The sequence below is a fragment of the Scatophagus argus genome, chromosome 13 (genome assembly GCF_020382885.2).
Source record: "Scatophagus argus isolate fScaArg1 chromosome 13, fScaArg1.pri, whole genome shotgun sequence".
NCBI lineage: Eukaryota > Metazoa > Chordata > Actinopteri > Scatophagidae > Scatophagus > Scatophagus argus.
The window spans coordinates 14,082,218-14,108,077 of NC_058505.1; the positions used below are offsets into that span (position 1 = coordinate 14,082,218).

A 25,860-nucleotide genomic window follows, 5' to 3' on the forward strand; every position below is an offset into this window, starting at 1 on the left:
CAGATGTGGATGCTTGTGTGTGTGTGTGTGTGTGTGTGCGAAGGCAAAGCAGGTGTCTATTGTCTACAGCACAGGAAGGAAAGCCAGGTTTTTAGTTTCAGTTCATTTCAAGACATATTTGATGGTGTTGTAATTATTCTGGAAACAATCAACTTGCATTTTCCAATAGATTTGAATTCCTTGGTGGTGAACTGGAGCTTCTCCACCGCAGGCTTGTCTACGCCACCTACTCAGTATTAGGAAAAACATTTTTGTGGACTCTTGGGAACGATTTGCATAGCAATGAAATTTCCTCCTCGTACAGCAGGAGAATTTGCTGTCCCACAGATGTCAGCCTAACATATCTCATATTTGTTTGTTGCCTGTGAAATAATGCCAAATTCACACTCACCCAGGAAACCAGTTTTCTTTCAGTGAAACGAGGCCTGTGCCTGCGCTGTTTTGCCTGCGCGTGTTTCTAATCCAATGTTGTTCCCTTCCCTTATCAAAATTTCACTTAGCCATCTAATGTAACTGTGTCTGTAACCAGCCCGCTTTTATCAAAGATATGAGAGGACACAGAGAAGTACAACAGCCCAGTGTGTTGCGCTTTAATGTGTCCCTGAAAGAACAAGGGCCAGCTTTTAAAGAGTCCTCTCAGCGCTTGCCGTCAGCTGCAAACAAAAGGTTCCTGCCCTGACACAGTCTGCAGGTCGTCCATAGGGAAAACACACTCGGCTAATGCATTTAAATCACCCTCTCTCGTTCGCCGTCACACAAAGAGATGAAGGGATGAGATGAGGGAGAGAGGGCTGGGGCATTTGTAATTATCATCACTGTGCAGGTGAACAAGCCTTTTAACAGACAGCTTGAATTCCCTTTCTCTTCTTGTTTTCATGCGATGTTGTTTTCTTCTTTTTGCACCATTTATCTTCTCTGGCGCTCATTGTTTCCTTGTCCGGACGTTCTGTGTGAATCTTCTCGTACTGTTTTGGCCTCTTACTGTCTCCGTGTCACTCGCCTCCTCTCTCTCTCTCACTGACTCCCATCTTTCTCTCTCTCTATCTCTCGCTTTGTGTCCCTGTCTCTTTCTCTCTCGGTGTGAGGCGCTAATGGAATCATTACTAGCCTCTCCGTGTTAGACAAACACCAGACACCTCCAATTACAGTCTTTTTTCTCAATCTCTGGCTCTCTCCCCTCCTCTCTGCTATTTTCTAACCTTGCTCTGGTGTCTGCTTCTATAATGGGACTGTTCTCCTCCTCTCTTCCCCCCATTTTGCTACTCACCCATCCTCTCTGATATTGTCTTCCTTTTTCACCTCACAATTTTTCTTTCTGTCTCCCTCCTCCTCTTCCTCCTCGCAGCCCTCATCTCCTCTGTCTGTACTCGTTAAACATTTATAGATCACGGGTTCATCTTTCTTTTTTTCTATTTTCTCACCCCACACTAAGCTCTTATTTCCTAGAGTCAGGCAAAAAGAGTGTTTAAATGCTTGTATATGTTTCTATGTTGTTAATGTTGGATTGGTCAGTTGTTTTACGGCAAAAAGGCATGCTATTTACAAAGTGAGTGAGAAGGCCAAGCAAACTGAATATGTAAGAGGAGATCACGTGATTCAAGGCAAATGTGGTCTACACTTTGAAACAAAAGCACCAAAAAGACACTTGGTTGTGACAGAAATTGCTGTAGGCAGGAAATGCTATGCCAAGTTAACATAATTAATGTGATTATGATTTATTGGTATTTTGTTGAGCTCTGTTGAGGATAAGTCAGTAAAAGATCAGAACCAATTAACTGGTCACAGATGATTTTCAGACTTCTCTAGCCTGTCAAAGTCTCTCAATCCTGAAGCCATTTGCAGAGACTGAAGGCACACAATCTGAAAAAAATGGTTCACAAATATATAGTTTCATATTAAGAAAAATTAAAGTAATTTAAGTGAGGTGTTATTTTACAGATTCTGTCACTGGCTTTCACATCACTGTGTAGAATTCATAGACAGCTTCTGGCCTGCTGTGCAAAGGGGGAAATATGGCCACGTTGCTCCGCTCTCTGCCTCTGTGTCCTCTCCTATAAGGTCTGCCCTGTAACAATTGGCCAACAGTAATGTAATTAATGCATGAGGTGTGACAAAGAAAAACGTGCAAAAGAGCTCTTGTTTGTAACACATACACCCTGGCCGATCACTAGTGCACATGTGCGTCTCTCAACAGATGATGGGAAAGAGAGATGGTTCACTGGCTGCCGCCATCGTCAGCTCCAGTGAAAACAATGTGTTAATGGTGTTGTGCATAAACATGCTAAAGCATTCACTGAACGTGCTAACGTTCTTGGTGAGGGGTGAAGTGAAAGTATCCATTTGAAACTAATGAATGTGAACACGATGTACGGTTTTACAGCACAGGGCTGTAAATGGAGGAGGGTAATGTTTCGTAGTGTATGATCAAAGCACAGAAGCTTGAGTTTATTTCGCTTTATAACAAATCCAGTGGTGCAGTTGTTGTGTCAAACCTGTGCGGCACAATGACATTGACATCAAATCAACATTGTGTTTTTTCACTTAGGGCCTGCATGCACTGGCATGGGCCAAATGATGAATTTTCCAGTCCTGATTGGAATGAACAATATCTCATTTTTTAATACAGTGAATACCAATACACTGGTTTTTCCAGGCACCTTAGACATTTAATTACCTATCGGTTTAATTAGAGGGAATCATAAGTAAACTATGAGATCTGTAAAATAAAGCAAAGAGATAAGCACTGCATTTTATAGTAAATGTTCAAACTAGAGTGCATTTGTTGGAAATTATTTTTAGCAGTAAATAAATACACATTTGGTACTTTAGTGAGTTAAAATTGGGCTCATGTTTATTGTAACTGAGGAAAAAATATCATCCAGTTAAATGGCACTAATGCGAGCTATGTGGCAGAGAAGAATGAGAATGAATGAATGCTTGTTGGGATCAATACATTAATGGTTTTGGTTTGGTTTGGTTTTATTTCGTTCACTTTCTGTGTATTGTGGCAGACACTGAGCTCAGTGCTGCTGCAGACACATGAAATCATACTCATCTGCTTTGTCACCACTGGAGTTACATAATCTCCCTCTCCTCTCTCTCACTCTTATTCAAACACATACTCTCTCTCCCTCTCTCTCTGTCACACACATTTAAACAGCCTTGTCACTTCTGCTCCATCTCTCTCTACCCCATGCAGAGGCCTCTGTCTGTGCAACCCCCTGCCTCGTTTGCTGTCTTTTGCTTTCTTTTGTCTCTCTCCCTCTCTGTGTCTGTCTGCTACTGTTTTGTCTGCCCCCTCCATTTCCACCTCACACTCCCTTCCTCACCTCTGCTCTCTCCTCTGTCTCACAGCTGGCAGGGAATGCAGTGAATTCTCTTCTCAGACCTCTCCTGCCTTAAGCCCTGAGGGTACATGCTGAAGGGCAGGAGTGTGTGTGTATGTGTGTGTGTGTGTGTGTGTGTGTGTGTGTGCAGCTGTGACTAGGTGTGCATTTGTGAGTGTTCTGTCCTCCTCTGTGTGTCTGACAGCACCAATTACTGCCTCAGAAGCCTGAGAGATGGAGGAGACGGAGTGGAGAAGGACAGACACCTGTCACCTCGACACAAGTTCTCTTGCTCTCATCCTCTGGAAGCAAGTTTACAAGGGGAACTTTTCCTTTTCCTAGATGCAACCACACTGAACTTCCTCTTAGCTCCCCTGCTGTTCTTTTCACTTGCCACATTGGACAAAAACCAAAATGTAAATCACTGAGGGACAAGTCCAATGTGCATCCAGTCTGGTGTGAATTGTCTTGACAACTCTGTGTTCAGTTGGAAAGCAGTGGACACGTGACATTTGGATTTCTGGACTGGAAATAATATTGAAAAATAATGCAGTATTTGTTCCTTAGAGTTAGTTAAAAAGATGTTTGTCTAATAATCTTTGCTAGAGCCATTTAGAGAATGTCACTTTTTCTTTGAAATTATGAACAGCAATAGCAATTCTGTTTTGTGTGTTTAACTGCATCTACTATGCTTATTTATACAAAGAAATCACCTGCTGATGAGAGATGACAACATTGGTACCACTTATGTTTGTATGGCAAATGTGAAACAGGGAAAAACAGTTAGCCTTGCTCAGTCCAAAGATTATAAAATTCACCTCGTAGCAGCTTTAAAGCTCACTCACTGCAATCTCATAATCTGTGCAGAAAGTGAGTGTAAAACTACACATTGTTGGAGTGTTACATAGAATTATGTGCTGGAGTATTTCAGCCATATGCAGAAACTTAGCGTTGTCATAGGTTACCAGGTTTGGAATCATTGCGCCTGTACAGAGATCAAAATCTGTGCTCACTAACTGTGTCTGGCAGTAAAAGACACTATGCAGACGTGTTGGGTGGATAATGTGTTTTCATGTGTGAATGTTTTCACAGAGAAGTAGATCCAAAGTTGAACCATCCCTTTAAGGTATAGCCATGTAACCTTTAAAGCCAGGAGAACATCACATTGCTTTAATACCTTACACACTTGAAACCCCACTTGACCACTATGAGATCATAAATTTTGGGAGGCATAACATATGTCCTGTACAATATCATTCTCAGAGGAAGAAGAAGAAGAAAAAAACTGTATTTAATATTTTTGGAAAACATGGCTCAACCTGTGAAGGAGAATTTTGCTGTCTGTCTGCCCAGTGACGGCGTGCTACTCAGTTGATCAGACATGGCCGTGAGTGCAGAGCAGCAGGACGGGATTTACACTAAAGGCTTTTGTTTGTTCTCTGCTAGAAAACCTGGATTCTGATAGTGTAAGTTATATAATAGTTGTAAGATACAATGTGCTGTAAGGGCTCCATCAAGACATATGATTTTTCATTATATGTCTATGACCACGAAGAAGCACACACATGTTAAAAAGGACTACAGGCACATACACACACATGCACAATAGACTTTTACATTTTATGTCTCATAAGAGGATTGCAGCCTCTGTTCATAGTCAAAGGGTTTAGCCAGGAACAGATGTAGGAAAAGGCTAATCTTCACACCTGTGAAAGCGATTGAGCTCATTTACAAAGGGCTGTGTGTGTTTGTGTGTGTGTGTGTGTTGAAAATTCAGTAGGGAGCTTGCCCTTCCTTATTGGCTCTCCAACACAGAGCTCAATCTTTGCCTCCATCCTTACAACAGAAATGTGTGTGTTGTGAACATGAGTGTGTGTGTGTGTGACGTGAACAGTCGAGGCAGTCTGTGAAGCGAGTATTTTTATGTTGATCACATACAGACTTCTGAAGGTCAAGGGCTCCCTCTTGCATGTTGTATGTTCACACACACACACACACACACTTCTCATTTCTTTGCTTTTCTCTTAGTGGCAGCTCAGGGAGCTCGAGAGCATGGAGGTGTGGGTGAGAAGGGAGTGGGCAGCTAACAGAAGCATTTCGACAGCAAGTCAAGAGATTTTCGTGTGTGTATACAGTCCACACAGGGTGTGTATGTACATGGTTGTGTGTCTGTGTGTAAGCTGCTGCAGGCATTGGGGTATTAAGCTGTTGAAGTGTCAGGCAGCAGGGTGTTATTCCAAGCCAGATGTTCTTAAAAGACACATGGATATATGGGCCAAGTAAAGGCCAGTCATCCGTCCTTCTACCTGTCTGTGGGAGTGTGTGTTATTTTGCCACTTGACATGTTCGTCTGCCCGACTTTATTTAATTTATTTGGATAGTGACAGCCACCTTTTCCTTCATTTTTTCCTGCATTCACTTTTATCTCCTCCTTCTCTCTCACATGTCCCTCCAAAACTCCATTCCTTTCCCCTGTCCCCTTTTCTCATCTCCTCTCTTTTGTGTTTGAATATATGACATACAAAATCACAAAGGCTTAGGCACTGGATATATCCTCCACACACCATAGTCCCCATCCACATACCCACACAGCACTGACCCAGATAATGTCTATTCACACAGAGCCTCGGAGCACAGCTCCTCGCTCACCATGGCGAATAACTCACCAGATATAAGCTGAGTTGCCAAAAGCCACCTTAGCACCAAGACGTGTTTTTGCATCGCTGCATCATTGAAAGTTTGCCACAACAAGCAGGAGGTGTCTTTTGGGAGACAGGAGCTCATGTAGCTCAACTGAGTCTGGTGCAGTGGGTTGAGCTGTGTGAACAAACCCGTAGAGAAAAGGAGGAAAAGCAGGCCAATGGCTGAGAAACTGTGAATGCATATTTCAACTGCTCACATCCTTATATAGCACTATTCCCTACAGAGGGAGGCAGAGAGACGGAGGCATAGAGGGGAGAGTTTGTCTCCTTTGGGTACAATTGCCATTAACTGCCTGCTTTCCATATTCTGCTGAGTTCCAGCTCAGGATAAACATGTCTGCACTTATGGGAAAGTTCATAATTTTTACATTTCTGTGATGTTGAATCAGTGCTGAGTTTACGTCACTTAAGTTTCAAAGGTTTCAAGAAAGGTGTATGTATGTGCAAGAGAGACCAGAGGAAGGCACGAAGGCAGCCAATGGGTCTGCTGAACAGGAAACACAGGAACAGGAAGTCAGCTATTGACCCCTTCCCCTTATCCCCTCTCTCTCTCTCTTTTTAGTTTATGGATGGCTTCCAGATGTACGATCAGTCTGTCTGACTGATTATTGCCGTTATTGCTCAGCTCCAAACACGACGTGCAGATGTGGCCGCGGTCAGATTCCGGAATTACTTGCTGCTTTTGTATGCAGTACAGCTGCACCAGTCCATAACACCAAATGGAACCATTCAGAAAATTCAAACAGACTTTTAAGCTCCACTGTTGGCTAAAACAAAAAATGGTTACGCAGAACCTGATGAGAGATGTGAAAAAACATGTTTCATTTTTAAATGACCAACTGCTGCAGTATAATAGTTATGGAGAGAACATTCCCACAGGGACTGCAGACTTGAAGAGACACCTTGTATGAATATAACCTGCAAGCTAAACATTTTTACTGGTAATGATTTGCTTTTCTCAAGGGAATGACGTGAGGCAAACATACTGTGTGAGGTGAAAAGGACAGGCGCACGTTGTTCTGAAAACAACAGGAGGCTAGTTATTATAGTTTGGCCCGCTGATTTGGCCTCTTGTCAGCGCTGGCAGCGTTGGAGCCACAGCGGTGGCTCAATTGACACAATTTGCATCAAAAATAATCCTCCCTCACACAGTCCTCCTCCCAAATCAGTCAAATCTGAATCCACAGATATAATACACTTATTTTCTCATTTTGTGTGACTGTGTGTGTGAACTTCCTGTGTAAAGAAAGAAGATATTCGTCCACAAACAAACTTCGAAATGAATGAGAAAAGAAAATGTAACCAGTACTTGCTTGAGGATCATCACAATATTAAGTTTTCTTCATTATCAAGGATAGTTATCAGTACATCAATAAATACAATGCAGTGTGGTTGTCTGGATTTTGGCTGAGGGGGCCTGCTTCCAAAACATTTCTTTTATGGAAGCCATAATAATCCTAACATTTATATCAGATGGTCCACAGATCCTCTTACTCCATTGTGATATAAGACCCTTCATCCATCGCTATTGAGGTGTGTGAGTGTTATTACTGTTCAAGACTGCTTCCTTAGCAGATCTGCACGTTGATCTAATTGGTCTGTTGATATTTATTTGTGAGATGAAGAGCTCCTGAGGTTCTGAATGGTGAACATTCTATTATGCGAGCACAAAAGGGGCACATAGTGGCAATTTCTCCAAAAGGGGACTCCTTTGTATGTGACACCCTTGACTTCCTGCACACGGCTGAATGGACATGTGGGTGTCGAGAAAATGTGCACGGTAAATACTTCATTCATAACAAAGCAATACTGTATCTGCCAGGTGGAAAAGGGTATACGTGTATATGTACACACAGATGAACTCACAGAGACTCGGCAATGTGTATACACTCACATACCGGCGAGGTAGAAATCTCTTTCTTGGCCTCTCTTTAGCATAATGTTTCTTTATCATGACTCTCTCCCATTCTCCTGTGAGTGAGAGTAAATTTACAAGTGCAAATTTCCTCTATCTTCAATTTGCTATGAGTTTGTCTGACAAAGTTGACCGCTATGACATGAAGAATATGTCTCCCACTTGACAGGTACATCTGTGTGTGTCTGACTGACACAGAGAAAGAGGCACGGGGCTCTCCTTTCCTCCTCCGCCTGAGAGAATGAATTATTGAGAGTGATGAACTGAAAATAACGTGGGTGAGGAAAGGAGGTGCAGTCGTGCTACACACACTCTGCCGGTCACGGGGCCGGCCGATGTGGGCACGTTTACTGCCGTGGTGTATATGTGTCCTGAGTGTATCTGGGGGAGATAAGATGTGTGTGTGTGTGTGTGTTTATAGTGTGGTTTTATGGAAGATGTTTAAGGTGTGCGTGTGCCTGGGGAGAGAGAACGTGTTTGTGGTTATAGTGGTGGATTAAATCTGTGTATGTAGATTTAAACTTTCTTGTGTGTGTGTGTGTGTGTGTGTTGGTCTGCCTGGCTGTGTTTAAAAGGAGAAGATGAATCGTTTCCTCACTTTTATCTTGATAGCAGAATAGACAGACAGAAGAATAAGTTATTCAGATAGTGAACCAAACTCCCAGCAGACTCTTTCTATAGGCCTGTCATGCTTACTCTCTCTCTTCTTCCTTTCTCTCTCTCTCTCTCTCTCTCTCTCTCTCTCTCTCTGTCTCTGTCTTTCTGTCCCTCGTCCATGACCCTTTTCACACAGAAACAGACATGCACCTGGTATCTATTTAATCTGTTTTTAGACTGCAAGATAATCATACCGGGTCAAAATTAGTGAGCCATCAGCTTGGGTTACCACTGGAGAACTGAGTGTGTGTGCGCATGTGTTTTAATTGCACTGAAATTGAGCTTTCTCGCATTTTCTTTTTGCAAGGTGTGTGTGTGTGCGCCTGTCAGTGAGAGAGTAAATATTTGTGCAGGAGCTCTGGAGAAGGTCAGGGTCAACGTATGACAGACAGCCCACTGGGAAATAAGACACACATACAAAGGCAGAATCTCCCACACACTCACACACACACACACACAAACAAACATAGAAGAAAAAAAGGAGTAAGACAGACAGAGAGGACAGGGACAGGAAAATAAGAATAGATGTGCAAGAGGGCAAACAGAGAGATAGATGGAGGGAGAGAGGAATGGAGAAAGACAGAGAAAAGACAGAGATGGACAGAATGAGGAAGGGGAAGAGCTTCATCCTGTAGTTCCCCTTGGCCGCTCTCAGTAATTGGCTGGCATCCAGAGGACAGAGAGTAGATCAGAAAGAACCCTAAGTGTACTCATGTGCTTCATGTACTGGCCAGCACAAATCATTTCATATCCAGTTTGAGTGTGTGTGTGTGTGTGTGTGTGTTTGGGTCAAAGAAGTAATAAGATGCTGTAAACACAGCAAGGGTCTGTCCTGAGTTGTCAGTCATGAAGGTGTATGTCTCCTGTCTGGACACAGCTCACATCTCACATCCACACCTTCTGTATCAAAAGTCTTGCAGGTAGAAGTAACTACTGCCATACAATACAATACAATGTTTGCTTTGGCAATACATCATAGGCAATGAATTTGGCAATTCATCTTCGTGGCATTGCTCCACTTGTCAGAACAGAACCACAAGTTAGTTCAGGTGTGAAATGTAGTGGGTGTTGATAATGTAATCTAGTCCCACTCATACAACTTTGGCTTTGTTTCTAGCGGCTGATCATTTTCAGACGCATACCACACGCACACACACACAAAATAATATATTTGCTAAAGTATATTTTTTTGTCATTAAATATGACCTAGGATAATTATCTTCTACAGCCAGCCAAAAAAAACCCCTGACAATATAAGTCCATGCACACCAGGATCTAACATATCTGACAGATCTGACATGTGGAGATGTTAAATCTCTAAATTCCTGGTCTAAAACTTGGTCAGACGTTACAATATTTAGTCTCAAATACTGGGATCTAAAGTTAGGTGTGTTTACTTTTCACTACGTCCCAGAATGCTGTTAGGGAAATATCCAAAGTGCTGGTACCAGAGAGCACAGCCCAGCACAAACTAAAATCCGTTCAAACGCTCCCAGCAGATAGATAGAGTGTAAATGCAAAGTATGCTAACAGCTGACAGTTTGGCAAACATTCACATGTGCTTCACCTCTAAACAAGCACTGCATTATAGTTGACATGACTTAATTACTGGTAAAATTAGACCACCAATTACTGACAGTAATGGTCAACAGTGTTTGTTATTTCATAAATGACTGTTTACTGAAAATGTTTTACACATTTTTTAAGGTCTTGTTAAAAAAAAAAAGAGAAGTCAAAGAAGAAGAATCCAGAAGCATCCAGATTTGGCCCAATATATTTTTTTTAAGATGACTTATTTATCTTTAAAGCTCTCATTTTCTGTCTGCAGAGATAATAATGATGTCTCTTAGTGTTCCTCATCCTTGCTGCCATGTCAGTCTAGAGCAGCAGAGTAAATGATGTCGCTGAGAAAGTTCAGTGATTTCTATGTATGTTTTCATCATGGTAAAACATGGCCATTTCTTCAGTGTTTGTATTGTAAATAAGTAGTGACTGAATATTGCAGTTAGAGGTGAGATGCTTTTAGCGTCCCCTGCGAACAATGAACTCTCTGTTTTTCTCACTCTCACGATGATGCATATTAAGGCAATGACATTTTGTAATGCAGCACAAAATTTTTGTTCATTCAGCACAAAGAATGTGTGATAATTAAGGTTTAATAAGTAGATACGATGATATGCTCAGAAAGAAAAAAAGAAAAGAAATAGCAGATGTAATGTACAAACAGCCACACAGACTTAGGAACTCTGTGTGTGTGTGTGTTCCACAGGATTAGCAGTAATGGTGAATATTATGGTGTTAGCGGTTGTTATGAACTCCGATTAGGGATTAGAGGTTCTCAGTAGGGTGCTGGACTGACATCTCTATTCCACACAAACCTCCTCATTACACACACGCAAATGCACTTTGCGCTCTACCTTACATGAACAGAACCACACAAAAAAAACAAACACAAACACCCACGCTTATTACTTCACGTATCAACGAGGGAATTAGCTGCGTACACACTCAGTTAATAAAGTCACATGTGTCACGTCCTTCTGCTCTGCTAACACAACAGTGTGTGATTAATCAGTTAACTGAAATTACATGTTTGCATTCACATTTGTAATATTGTGAACTACCAACAAGCAAGTAACGATTACTCTGCACCAAAAGGTTAACGTTTGGTCACATATAAGGTACAAGGTTATTCTCTAATATTTTCATCCGAAGTTTGTTTAGCATGAAAACATGTCAATTCGACTGAAAGCATGTTTCACGGGCATGTACACATGAGCGCAAACACACACACAGACGCAACCCCGGTGGCCGTGAAGGACGTCAGATTCAATCTCGTCAGATTTCTCCACTGACGCTTGATGTATCAATTTTTAAGTAGCTGGTCTCAACTAACACGTGGGTAGCCTACAAACACACACACACACAGACACACACACACACACACACACACACACAGATAGAAAGGCAGACAGACAGGCTGCTCTGTGCTTCAGGAGCTGTGGCACTCTAGGGGTACTAGAAGGGCTCCATCTTGAAAGCCTGTTGCCATGGTGACCATTATGGAGCTCATCTCCCGTGGGCCAGCAAGCTTTACACAACTTCCCTCTCAAAAGCACACACACACACACACACGGCCACTCACTATGTCCCACCACCCATCAACAAACACCACACACACACACACTAAGTTTTCCCCTCTTTCTGTCCTTTGCAGTAAGGCCAGCGGGGAGCCGATGTTTGACTTTAAGCAAGTGCAACGGAAAGCACGAGAACAGAGCAATTAAATAGTTAAACTAGCAGGAACATTGGAGAGGGACGTGGAGAAAAAGAGAAGGCTCCCAGCCAGCCAGAGGAAGTGTTTGATTCAGAGGAATGCTGCCGATGTGATTCTGCATACGTACAGAGCCGCATGATTCAATGTAATTAGAACGTAATGACTTTGACGACGAGATATCGAGTTAGTGTTTCTCCACGCCTGTGAATCTGAATGCTTTTCCTGAGCTCTTCCGGTACAGTCAGCAGTTTCTGTCATTCCCACAATGAGCTCCTAAATCTTATTTTAGCATGATGTTACCAATTCACACAGGGATGCATCGAGTGAAGATATCAGGAATTAGAAGCGTCATTCATCATAGCAGTAACTAAGCCTGGCATGCTTCTGCTCAGTATTCTAGTTTCTGCCTTTAGCACAAGTGTCTTAAATTGTCACTCAGTTTCATGCATGCCACATATGCAAAAGTGGCGCCTGTCTGTGTTCATCTTTGTCCGTCTACTGTATGGTGTTGTAACAGCCTTATTTAACTGTTTTCTGATTGTATAATTGATTACAGAAAGTATTTGCAGCCCTAAAATATGAAGAATTGAATAGAAATAGAAGAGAATGGAACTCAGTCAGCTCACAGTGTTTTCCCACAGGAAAAGGTGTGCTGTTCCCTTCTCAATCAGTGCGTGGTGACTGAGGGTGTGTCTTGAGTAGCAGTACTATATCATATCTAAGAGCTATCGATTGGCATAAATACACTAAGTCTCTCTGGTGACCAGATGAATATTTAATAAGACACTGGATCTGAGGCCACTCTAGAAGAAACACACACATGCATGCACACATACACTCACCTGATATTCTGTACAGCATTGTCAACTGTTACTTTCAAGCAAATTTGGAGTTAGTTCGTAGTTCTAGACAAAGTTTTTGTGACTTAACTTTTGCACTCCTGCGAGTCTGCTTTGTGTGTGTGAGTGTGTGTTTATGTGATCACTGTCTTACTGCTTCAGCCTTCTTGTCCCTTTCTTATCTATGGTAAATCATTAATCATAAGGGAACCAAGTCAAGTGACACGTTTCCCATGGGGCAGACACTGGGAGTAGCTGGAGAGAAAAAGGAAAAAAGAAGAGGCAAGAAAAGTGGGAGAGAGGGGAAGGGGGAATTTAGAGAGCAAGAAAAACTGGAGTGAGAACAAGGTGGAAAAGCAGAGCAGAAAATAGCAGATCAGGGGAAGGAAGCTCCACTCGAAGTGGCCAAGCCGCCATTCTTGCTGAAAGTTTTCTGATTAGGCAGTTGTTAAGGCGCCAGGCCTGGCATGGGGCGCCCTGTCTGTCCTCTAGCGCCGAGGTCCTTTGTGCCTATGGGGCTGGCCAGCACACGGAGCCAGGACTCTCCGGATGAAACGTCTCCAGAGAAAAGATGCTTTTCCACCCTGCCTCTTCAGCCCAGCCAACAGGAACATGAACACACACACACACACATACACATGCACGCTCACACACAGTCACTAGCATAGCGCATAGGCACCCATTACCTCGGAAGTTGACAAGAAGAAGGAAAGAGAGCAGAAACCCTTTGAGAATCATCACTCCCTCTCTTTTCTTTCTTTCTTTCCTTCTCGCTCTTTCACACCTACACTTACACACACACACACACACACACACACACACACATATATACACATCCTTCTTCCAGTTCTCTCTCAGGTCCTTTGGGGATTGTGCTACTGGACTTTGCTCCCCTATGATGAATGATTTGCCTAAAAATACTGTAGGTATGCAAGTGAGCACAGCGTCCAGGTGGAAGAACTTACCTCCACAGTGAGGAATCATACTACTTTTAGGGCACTTTTCCATTCCTCTGTGCGCAGGTTAACCACAGCACTGAGCATATGTGTGTACCTGTGAGCATGTGTAAGTGTGTGTGTGTGTGTGTGAGACAATTTACAGCCTTTCTGGGACGAATGACTTGTAGCTTGATTAAATTCGTGACCTTCACCAGCAGCACAAGCAATCAGCAAGCAAACACACACACTCTCACACACACACGCGCCACATGCTTAACACCTTCTCACACACAAGCGTTGGGCACACGAACATGCAATCAGTACCTGGCGGATTCTATTGCAGCATTGATCCAACCTATTCTCACACACACACACACACACACACACACACACTCACACATGCATACACTTAGGGCATCTATCAAATCGCTTTTGAGATACCCTCATTTTCCTTACATGGGGTTTTGTACACCATAATAATATTTACTACTGTAGCAGAAAAGGCTTGCCAGGATGGGAATACCAGGCCTATGAATGTATAAATAAATACATGCGTAATCTATATTCAGATTACCAAAGGGAAAGTCAGGATTTCCATCTTACTGCCTAGGAACCAAAAGGGAAATCATTCAAGTCCCCAATCCATTTCAGCAGGCTGCTCCTGTTGAGCAGTAGTGCTGTTTTCCCCTTCCCAGTTTTATGACTCCACATAATGACTAATATGCAGCCACTGTAACAGCCGTAGCAATAGTCATATTATGTTATTGTGATTATTGCTGTGACTGCGACTGTGTATTTCTGTTCCCCCGGTTGCATGAAGATCTAAAGCTTATATAACAGGAATGACAGTTGATCTGCTGTTGTGCTGTGTTATCGTACTGTACGACCCTGTGGTTACACAGGCCTTCAGCCTGATGTGAAAGGATCTCACGTAGACCTAATGTCACAGTGTATTACATCAAACTATGTTTTCGTGTTCTTTGCCATGGGTGCTGCACGGCTCATCTTATGGTCTATCAGTACTTATCTGTACTTCAGTTGTACCATAGCTTCTCATGTCATTTTGTATTTTCTGAACATTTTCTACCCAATTTAATGTATGTTCTCCCTTAGACTCTCCTTTATTTCCACACAGGCTTACAGGATAAATCTGGTTTATTACTGTACAACCTTGATTTATTCTTGTAGTTTTGGTCATCATTTGTGTCTGTTCCTACATCTCAGCAAATAGTTGAGATGTAGATGTAGATGAACTTTGATCAGACATGTGGTAAACAAGTCAAAAATGTATCTAGAGTATTCAAACCACTTTATTTAGAGATAAAAATTAAATGCACTTGACAAGTCTGTAACAATCCTTCATTGTGCAGGAGAAGTTAATGTCTGCATTGGATTAAAGTTGAAAACAGGCATTCGGGGAAATGATTTCACCATTCTCCTTTTTCCAATTAAGTTTTGCTACTCTGGAGGTTTCTTTAAATCTGTCTTGTTGCAAGTGAAATGTTAAAGCAACTGATGGAATCGATCTGCAAAAATGTTATCAAATGTGTAATAAACTGGAATTATTCAGTAAATGTATTCTGCGGTCCTGGAGAACAGCGATTTCAGGCACCGTGTCACATACTTTCAGAGTGCATAAAGTGATGTAATCTTCAGCAGCAACGCTTGAACACAACAAAGAACATGTCAATAAACTCCCATTTCAGTGAGATCGCTTTTAAATGGCTTCACATTAGCTTCATAAAGTTCAAAGGAAGTACTTCTGGAACACCTGTCTTTGTAGTTAATAATTGTGGAGTGAAATATATATCCTATGTGTTTAAACAGCCTCTAACTCCGTGCTTTCCTGTCTCTCCAGCGTGCAGACCTGGTACCTACAAAGCTTCAGCCACGGATGCCTACTGCACCAAGTGTCCTTCTCACAGCTCGTCCCCACAGGAACAAGCTGTCGAGTGTGTTTGCGAGAAGGGTTTCTACCGCGCTGAGACCGACCCACGCTCCATGGCATGCACACGTGAGTGATGCAAACACTGGCGGAAACTCAAACACATGCACACCTTCTTAGCTAAACATAGTCATACAGTTGGGAGCTAATTTCATACCATACTGTGTATTCAGTGTAAGCAAATATTTGCATTTGGCTGTGTACATTTTTTACATCATAACATGGTAAAAAGTAGCAATGACTGGATTGCATTGCAAGTTAATGAGTTTGCAATGTTATTCCTGTAAGTTTAGTCCTTTTTCTACCTATAATCCCTCCATATATTTTACTCTTCCTCAGCTGCTGTTAGCTTATACACAACACTTGAGATGCATACATAAGACACACACACATCCATGTCTGTCAGCCGTGTGACTACAGTCCATGAATATCTCAAATGAGAACACTGATATGGGTGTTAACTCTGGCAGAAATTTGATGATGTTTTTTATTCTTTGCGTGCTTCTCACACACAAACACACACAGAGCCTGGGGGGATCGGACCACATCCTCATGAACTGAGATGGAGGAGAATAGGAGCGAGGGAGAGACAGAAAGAGATGGATTTAGATAGACAGAGGGATGTGGGGGTGGGAAAGGACAGTAACATGGTGGGAGACAGAAAGACCAAACTGAAGAATTATGGAGGAACACACACATGCTCATGCACTCATGCACACACATACTAAAGCTCATTATCGGGTTATGGTAGATTACACTCATTAATCGTTGTAGCAGGTGAGATATGTAACGGTCGGTGTTATCAGCTGGAAATGAGTAACGGTTTGTTCAAATATGTATGGGCACACACGCCAGGGACATGCCGGTGAGGAGCACTGAGGAGGATGGAGAGGGCGAGAATGAGGAAATAAGGAGGATAGGTGAAAGAATTAGTACTTTAGAGAGAAGAATGACACTTAAGACACAGGCAAAAAGAACAGCGGGCGAAATAGTGGACTATCAGAGGCATATAATTTAAATGTCATAAAAGGCCGATCAGCAGATACGACGATGATGGACAGTTAAGCGTGGCCTAGGGAAGAGGGAGGTGGAGAGAAGAAAAAGACAGAATTAGAAGAATCAGTCAGCACACCCTTTCAGGAGATTTATGACCGACAGCCTCAATTATGCCCAGCATGGCCTCCATCCCCCATGCTCAGCTTTCCACCCATCCCTCCTGCAATTCAGAGAGGCCGGCCACTGCGGAGGCCAATCAGGAAAGTCCCAGGCTCTGCTGGTGGCCCCCTGGGGCTCACTGCTCAGCCAGGACCTGATGAGATGTCAGGCGGAATGGGCATCTAAGGCCAAATTACCATATGGTTGAGATACCTGCACTGTGCCGTGCTGTGTGTTTGTGCTTCCTTAAGAGTGGTTCCAGTATAACATGAACGGCATGTTATCTTGATGGAGGTTTGTGATTTGCTCGAACTGATCTGCCAATTAAAAAAACAAGGAAATTATGTTCTTAATTACTGAACAAAGAGTTTGAAGATTACTGTAGTGACAAAGCCAGCACTTCCTGTATGTGCTTCACATAAAGGCCATGCAGACAACATGCAGCCCCTTCATATGAATGGGACTACTATGTCGACAGCAAGGTTGTGCAGAAAGTGACAGCAAAAACACAGCATCTGGCTCAACTTTTGCTCCAGTTCAATGCAACATCATCCGAGCAGATGCTGCACAAATTTAATATATAGGCTTCATGTGCCTGGGCACAGATCATCCATTTTTAAAGACAGAAAATACGAACTATTTAATTTTTTACTAACATATAACTGAAATCTCGATCTTTCGCTGAACTTAACTAAAGTGAATCAAGTGAAAGATTACATTTCGTGAGTGAAAACGTGGTGCCAGAGAGTTAGTCCTATAGGTTATATTTCATGACTGTTTCACTAACTGCTAATATGTTAGGTAGCCAGTTAAACACATAAAAGGTCACATTCCTGGTAGATAAGTTTGTAATATGAATGCCATATAAGTTTGCAATCTTGCATTTTTTCTATTTTTTAGTTGATGAAAGTTAAAAATTTGATGTTGTGATAGCCTTCAGGAGCCTTCATGTATTATCAGCTGCTTGGCAGGGTTTGGTGTCTAATAAGCCTTCACACTCATGGATTTGTCACTCAAAACTGACCTAACACCCACTAAAGGAGTTATTTGGTTCGATGATAGACAACTTTAATGTGAAGCAAAAGCAGAAATTGATATATGATGCATGCTGGCTCTACATACTGTGGACAGAGCATCTCATTCTGAGCCAGTGTGGGGTGTATCAGTGCCATCAATGTTCGACATTCACTGTCCAAAACAAACATGGTCGTAAATGGAATTTCATTGAATTTAAAATCAAATTTGTTAGAAGTCCTAAAATTGTCAGAGGAAATATTAATTTTCATGCCCCTAAGCTGCTGTGTAGTTGTGTTAATGCTGGCTTGTCTGTGCTTCTCGATGCCTCTTTGATCCATGCACACACACACACACACACACACACACACAGGGTAGTGTAAATTTTCATTTTGTTTGGCATCTTTAATCGTAGGCATGCATAATGAAATAAAACAAACATGCATTTGCATCCACTTTTTTGAATCTGTGATACATTTCAGCTGAAGTTCAGAGTAATATTAACCAAGATCTAAATCATAAAATGCACCTGACTCAGGAGGAAATTACTCTGGGCTTTCTGTAGATCGTCCACTCACTATTGCAGCCCGAAAGAGTTTCTGTCACCTTTACGTGGTAGAAAAAAACCTCCCCGCAATCGAGCGTCAACGATTTAACATCACGTGAATTCTCTTCACAGATGGATTTAAACTTCGGAAGTGTAATGCATTCTCATGCCGTCACATTTACAATCAGCCAAGCTCATTTAATCACTGTCCGTTCCATCGCTATTCATTAATCCAGCTAAGTGTCCACCCTCTGGCTGGAGTCTGTTCATTCATTTTTAATTTAATCAATGAGAATTCTCTTCTTAATAGAAACTGCACTAAGTTTGGTAATGAACATGGAGACAATGCATGTTCTGAATGTACAGTCGGGGGAAAAAAATCATCAGTCCATATTTCATGAGCTGGCACCGATAAGCAGTGATAGCTCAGCAGTGGCTAAACTGTGGCTTGTCCAGGATGTACCATGCAGCTACTGTGCCTTTATATTGACTTATTATTTCACAAATGTATATTTTTGGTTTTTACATTATTAAAGGTACCCCTTGGTGTTTTTCACATTCCCCCAAAAGCAGCTCTGCAATTTTTTTTTTGTGGAAGAAATGCATTAAATGGAAATTTGAATTTTACACATAAAAATTGTTGGGAGGAAACTGTTCAAAAATCTGATAATCTTCTTCAAGTTATCTCACTTCAGTCATCAGTTGAGGCTGAAGGCTACAAGTTTTAACATGAACGAAATCTGGGGGTGTGAAGTGAGAAGCACAGAGCCCTGTAGCTGCCTCCTGATTTCTGCTCCAGGCTAAGGCTCAGCATTACATTACATTAGGCGCTATCAGCATTAGCTTACCCGAATCTCTGAAAGAACAGTTGGTGGTTGAGTGGGATTGTGGGTAATGTAGGTGGCAGGAGGAAGACTGTGTGTGTGTGTGTGTGTGTGTGTGTGTGTAAAAGAAATAACAAAAGAAATGACAATATCTCTCATTCTGCTGCATCAATTTTGATCCTTTTTTCTAAACTGTCCATCACGCGTCCGACAACTTTATGGGAGTGTAATGTTAAATCTGTGTAGTACACTGTTATACATGTTTATTAGGCCTCAAGGACATCCACAATGCCTTTGGTGAGAAAAGGCAATGTTATTTTGTTCAACAAAACTCTTCATTTAACCTCCTCACATTCAGTTCAGTCATGTTCTGGGAGGTTGGATGAGACTGCACTCATTCACAGAAATAAATCTTTGCCTCAATCTTCCCTCAGGTCCTCCATCTGCTCCAGAGAACCCCATTTCCACAGTAAACGAGACCTGCGTCACCTTGGAGTGGTCCCCACCCAGAGACACAGGAGGCAGAGGAGACATCACCTACAGCCTCCACTGCAGGAAGTGCTCCGGTGATGGCAGGAAGTGCACACCATGTGGCAGCAGTGTCCATTTTGTCCCCAGACAGTTCGGCCTCTCATCAGCCACCGTGCTGGTCACCGACCTGCAGCCAGACTCAAACTACAGCTTCACTATTGAGAGCCAGAATGGAGTGTCAGATTTAAGTCCCACACCCAGAGGAACGGTAGTCATCAATGTCACTACATCACAGACAGGTGAGAACATACTGACTAAACTCTTTCACAATTTACTGTTGATGTGTGGCTGAATGGTTCAGGATTTAAATTGCTAAAAATGATTCTGCAGGATTTCACTGATACCCACTTTCAAACACTGATAACAAAACAAAATCCTCCAGGGAAGGACATATTCATCAACCTGAACTAGGAATTTGTAAGATGGCAAGCTGAGTATTTTTCAAACTTGTCTGCAGCACAAATAGTATCAGGCTTTGACATGAAAACTGTAAAATCATTACAGTGCTGCACCACTCTGATACGATGAAATGACACCTCCGCACCTCTGCCTCCTCATGCATAATCATGTGTGCATCTTTCGCAGTGTGGGTCGGTGGGAAATTTGTAATACGACAAGGTGGTGATGACTAATAGGCATCGTACTATGGATGTGTGTGTAATGATGAGGGGGGTGGGTGGTGAAAGGAGGCTGTTAACCTCCTGTAAGATCTGCACATGTCACACATGCTAGTGTTACACACTCACACATTGATAACACAAGCAGATCGCACACCCCACACATGACGCAAACACACATGAGCCGAATGCTGCAATCACACATGTATAAAACACCCTGTAAGCTCTCTCATTAGCAACATCACATGACGGGTACCTCAAATCTTCTCTTTATAGCATTCATCTGAAATCTCTGTCCTCACCCACTCAGCCTGCTCTCTCTGCCTCTTCTCATGTTGGTTGTTTTTAACATGTGGTTGAAGTTTACTCTTTCTTTGCTGCTCATGCTTTCTCTTCTTGTTCTTTGTTTGCTGCAGTGAGTGTAGTGTTGAAGGAGAGGCGGAGCAAGGACAGCGTGACTTTGGCCTGGCAGGGTCCCGAGAGACCCAACGGAGCGATAGTGGAGTATGAGGTCATCTACTATGAGAAGGTGAGAGAGACCCACACATGCACACACACACACACAAACGCGCACGCACACACACAAACACAAACAATCCCAAACTCGTTTTTAAAGGGGAGCTCCAATAGTTTTACAAATGAAGGCCAGTTATGTCATTTTTTTTAACAGAAAGTCTGTTAGTGTGTGGAATGACTTAAGGGGGGCTTTGCTTTTTTGCAGATGGCCGGATGAAAACATCAATTCCACTATCACGGAAATTGATTGCAAGCAGCCTGTGTTAGTCAATTAATAGTTTGACAGCCCAGTTTGATTAGTCCTTAAATAAGAGTGTGAAAACACCAGTCTGCCATTTTATGAGTAGTTATTTTCCAGATTATTTTTTGACAAGTTGACAGGCAACCAGCAGAGACTCCAGGAAGTAAGTGGTCCCAGCCTCAGCCTCTCTCAAAACAACAGATAACAATGGACATGTAACATGTTAATAAGTGAGCTTTAGAGGTACTGGTAGGCAGATTTTGTAATCTTTAGACAAAGCCACGCTAGATGTTTCTCCCTGAATTCAGTCTTTGTGCTAAATGAAGCTAAGCTAACTGCTGGCTGTCACTTCATATTTAGTGTACAAGTACGAGAGCGGTGTCAATCCTCTCATCAAATTTTTAGCAAGGCAGAAAAATTTCCCAAAATGTCAAATTATTCCAATAAGTGCAGTTTTTGGGAAGCAACTATTTAACATGTTCAATGCAGCATGTATCCTCTCCTTTTGTTCCCTTCATCCACATGCTGTCTTGGCTCGTGGGACACGTGTTTAGCCTTAGGGCATGTCTTTGATGACTTGTTCATCACAAACATCTCTCTCTCTCTGTCTCTATCTCCATCACCATATCCTACATGTCTGCCCCACTGCTCACACCAAGCCAATTAACCACACATCTGTCTAACAAACCTTGTAAAACACGGACAAGGTGATGAAATTAAGCTTGTGTGTGAGCAGGCATTAGCAGTAAAATAGTGTTAATCTGTGTTGTAGAGTGTCTTTGATTCGGTAGGGTATCCGCCTTTCTGCAGGGAATCAGCTTACTGACAGTCACACTTATTCTTTATTCATCCTCCCACACATATTTGTAAGTGCGCGCGCGCACACACACACACACACACACACACACACACCTTTTAGGCTGTTGAGGAATGAAACGAAGCAGGACTTGAGCAACCACGTATTGCCCCCAAGTGCAAAGAAGATAAGATCTGGGACTTGACAGATGCTCATGTATAAATGCGACCAAATGGTCCAGTGATGAACAAATGAAAACTTAGTGAGGTGTATGTTGCCCCTGGAGACATTTAAATTTAACAGTTTGAGGTTTCTATTATTTTCTTCCCTGTTTTTTTCTCACTCCAATACTGCTGCTGTTATACTCAACACTTTTTCCATTGATCTCAGTATTTAATCCTCTCTTTTTGCTCTTTCCTACATTTCAGAATCAGCGGGAGCAGAACTACACTGTCTTGAAGACTCGGTCCAACATGATGACAGTGGACGGGCTAAAGCCAGGGACCACCTATGTGTTCAGGGTCAGGGCTCGAACCGACGGGGGTTACGGAAGCTACGGTGGAGAGATAGAATTGGAAACAAGCCATGAAGGTAAAGAGATAAATAATTAATTTGTTTAATGAATGAGTAACTTCAGCTTTTTCCTTTTTTCCCTTCTTCTCATCCTGCTTAATTTGACTGATGTTTTTTCATCCATTTTCCTCTTTTGAACATACCTGTGATTGGTATACAGCAGGCTGTGGCTGCACTGAAAATAGTGACAGATCATTTCTTCAAAAACAATCCCCAGTGTCAACGCAACAAATCCAAATGAGAGGTGAATGATGCAGGTGAACAACTGGCACAAAGATTAACTGCAGAGCAAAGAGCACTGATGTATAGTAAGAGCCTGATTCATCTCTCCATCCTCCAGATGGTTATAAAATAGCTCACTTTTCATCTGAATGGCTTCTTCAGCTGTGGTGTTAGACAGAAAGACCTCACAGCCTCACAGGTTCTCAGAGACTTGAAAGTATCCTGCATATTAAGTATAATTTCACAACGAAGGAAAATGAATCTGCAAACTTGCATTCACCTTTGTAATTTTTTTGATTCACCCCAATGACCTCAGTGGAATATAAAGGGAATGTGCAGTAAAGTAATGTGCTCTGTGTTGCTCATGGCATTTTCAAACACCCTGTCACTTATGCTTTTTTTCCTTTGTTTCCCGTCATTCACTTTCATTATCGTTTCATTATATGCTCCAGGATTTTCTGCTTTACAGGAACCATAATGTGCTCTTCAAAGTGAACATTGATTCCCAGAGAGGCAGGCAGAAGGGGATAAATCAGTTAATACAGTACACTACAGCACTGCACTACGGATTGTCTTTGTACAACAACAGCCACAAATTAGCCTACTAATCATTCAATAATCAATAAAAGTAATTCAAAGCTGGATTTTCATTCCTCTCCTGCAACAAATGTCTGTCATGTGACCTTGAAAAAGGACTGTGACTGTGTCTGAAACTTATCCAACTCATGTTGCTGTATTACTGGTTTATAGAGCAGCTACGGAGCCATCATACAGCAGGTTCATGTTCAAGTTCAGTGCTGTAAAAGATTATCTGCCCATCTGAGCTGACCCCTTAGCAATCATATCATCAGATCAATTCTATGGATTGCTAAAGAAGGGTGTGTATGTGTGTGCCAGTAAATGTAAGAGGAGATCAATGCTTATGTGTGCCTGCCTAGAGGCGTTAATTTGCCTCTTCAACACACACACACATACTCATATGTGTGTTTAGCTCTGTCTATCTATCTATCTATCTATCTATATAAACACACACACACACACATGTCCGCTCATGCTCAGCTAAGCCAGATAAATGGGGTATTTGTTTTGAGTAATGGCTCGATTGGTGTGGCGTAAAAATCAATGCATCTTTGCAGAAAGTTCTCGCCAGTAGCCTTGTTATGTGCGATGTTAACATATCCATTTGGACAGCGCGGGCCGAATGGGAATGGCTTTCACGTCCACTTTCATACCCTCATAGGCGATGCAGAGAGGGAGAGCGCTTTTCATCAAGGACTTTGCTTACTATTCTGTCCACCTCTCCCTCGCCCTATTTTACTCATTTGCTTCTCTCTCTCTTTTTCCCTCTCCTTCAACTCTGTCTTTTATCTCTTTTTCTATTGCTGTCATATTTCATTCTCTCTCCCCCTTTCCCCCCTCCACACTCACCTTGCTGTCTTTTTTTTTAAGTCCTGGCCTCCCTTCTTCTCTTCCCCTCTTGCTTCTCTCCTGCAGAAAACATCCCCATCTTCTTTCAGTCCTCTTTTATGCTTTTGTATATTAATCCTCTGTGTTCCCTTTGTCTCTAGATGTTTTTGCGATTGGGGACCCTAACCAGTCCACCATTCTGGCTGTGTCCATCGCTGGGGGAATCATTCTTCTCATTTTCCTGGTGACTTGCTTCGTTGTCAGCGGAAGGTAATGTCACTAAGGTCCTCTTCACATGATCATTGTCATCTGATAGAGGCAAAGTGTAGCACAGGTTTATGTACCATATATGTGTGCATTCACGAACACATAAGGGTTAAAAACACACATACATACACGAGCAGAACCTCCAGTCTAGTCTCACTTCATATCTGTGTGCCTCTCTCTGAGGGATTACACGTGGGTGTGCCAAAGTAGGGCCTCCATCTTTGACATTTACACACTGCTGCCAAAGCCTGACTAAAGGCTGTGTTATTCTGTATGTGAGGAGCATGGACTCTCTGCAATCAGTCTCTTTGAAGGTTAGGCTGCTGTTAATGCCCTGTCTCAGAGAAGGCCAAAGAGGAGAGGGAGATGAGAGGGAGAAAGGAAAATAAAAGAACACCGATTGGTGAGAGGCGAGAAGATGAAAGGATCAGAGTTAGGAGGGGGCTCTTTGGATGACGAAGAAAGGGACAACAGCAAGAGGAAAAATGAGAGGAGTGGAGAAAAAGGGATGACAGGCCTGTGATTTACCATGCCTGTAACTAAATGTTTATCCTCTGTGAGCTCCAGCAAGATTAGCCACATGTTAAGACCTACGCATGCATGCAAACACACACACCCACACACACACTAATGTATACACACTAAAAACATTAGTATTGATTCAGGTGATTGCTTATCAGGCTGAGTGCTCTATTCACTATTGACTAGGAGGAATGTAATCAGTGGAGACTGTCCTAGCACACACACACACACACACATCATGGGAACACATCAACATTTTTTTAATCAGGGGGGAATTATGAGACTTCTGTAAGAGGCAAAACAAGCCTTTAAACATGTGCTGTGAACACACACGCGACTAATCAGGTTTCACAACCTGGGAGGTGTTAACCAGGGTTTACAGAAGAGTCTGTGCTCTACCATCAATTTCAGGTCTGTGGTCCCTGTTTCGCTGTCTCTCACTCTGTCTCTGTCTATCTTTCTTCCATTTAGAGGTGGGGATGCAGGAGGAAGTACGGCTGATTACTGCTTTTTATTAAACAACATCTGTGCATCTGTCAAAGTGTGTGTGTGTACGTGTGCATAGGCGGAGTGTGTCTGTAACTGGGGAATGAGGTGAGGATCAAAGCTGCATCACTAGAGAGACAGGAGCAACAGGGGGAGAGGGGGTTAGAGAGAGAGAGAGAGAGAGAGAGAGCGCTTTTGGGGGAATGGACAGAAGTGAGGTAAAGGAGAGATACAAGTGGAGGATAAAATGAGAAGGTATTACAGCTGATAGGCAGCAGGAATGACAGAGTGCGGGGGGGGGGGGTACATCTGAAATATGTTTGCCACAAGAGAGCTACATTTTGAGATGGTGTGAAAGATAGAGAGAAAGAGGAGGACGCTGGAGAGAGATGGAGAGACAAGGATATTGATGGAGGGAGGAGAGCCAGCGGCAAAACTGAAAGAAGGGAGAGGTGCAAGAGGTGGAAGATGAAAAGGTAGATTGTGTTTGAGAGAAGGGGAGGAGGAGGAAGGATAGGAGAGATGATGGGTGGGCGTGCAATC

The 25,860-nt window shown here is 42.5% G+C and overlaps 1 protein-coding gene across 4 annotated transcripts in view; it reads left to right on the plus strand.

The window, feature by feature from the left end:
• epha4b (eph receptor A4b) overlaps positions 1-25,860 on the plus strand; it is a 78,509-nt gene that overhangs the window by 23,107 nt on the left and 29,542 nt on the right. For all 4 annotated transcript variants that reach the window (XM_046408754.1, XM_046408755.1, XM_046408757.1 and 1 more), the window contains 5 exons: positions 15,513-15,668; positions 19,574-19,909; positions 20,704-20,816; positions 22,269-22,431; positions 24,204-24,312. In XM_046408754.1, coding sequence (XP_046264710.1) covers positions 15,513-15,668; positions 19,574-19,909; positions 20,704-20,816; positions 22,269-22,431; positions 24,204-24,312 — 877 coding nt within the window. The remainder of the gene's footprint in view (positions 1-15,512; positions 15,669-19,573; positions 19,910-20,703; positions 20,817-22,268; positions 22,432-24,203; positions 24,313-25,860) is intronic.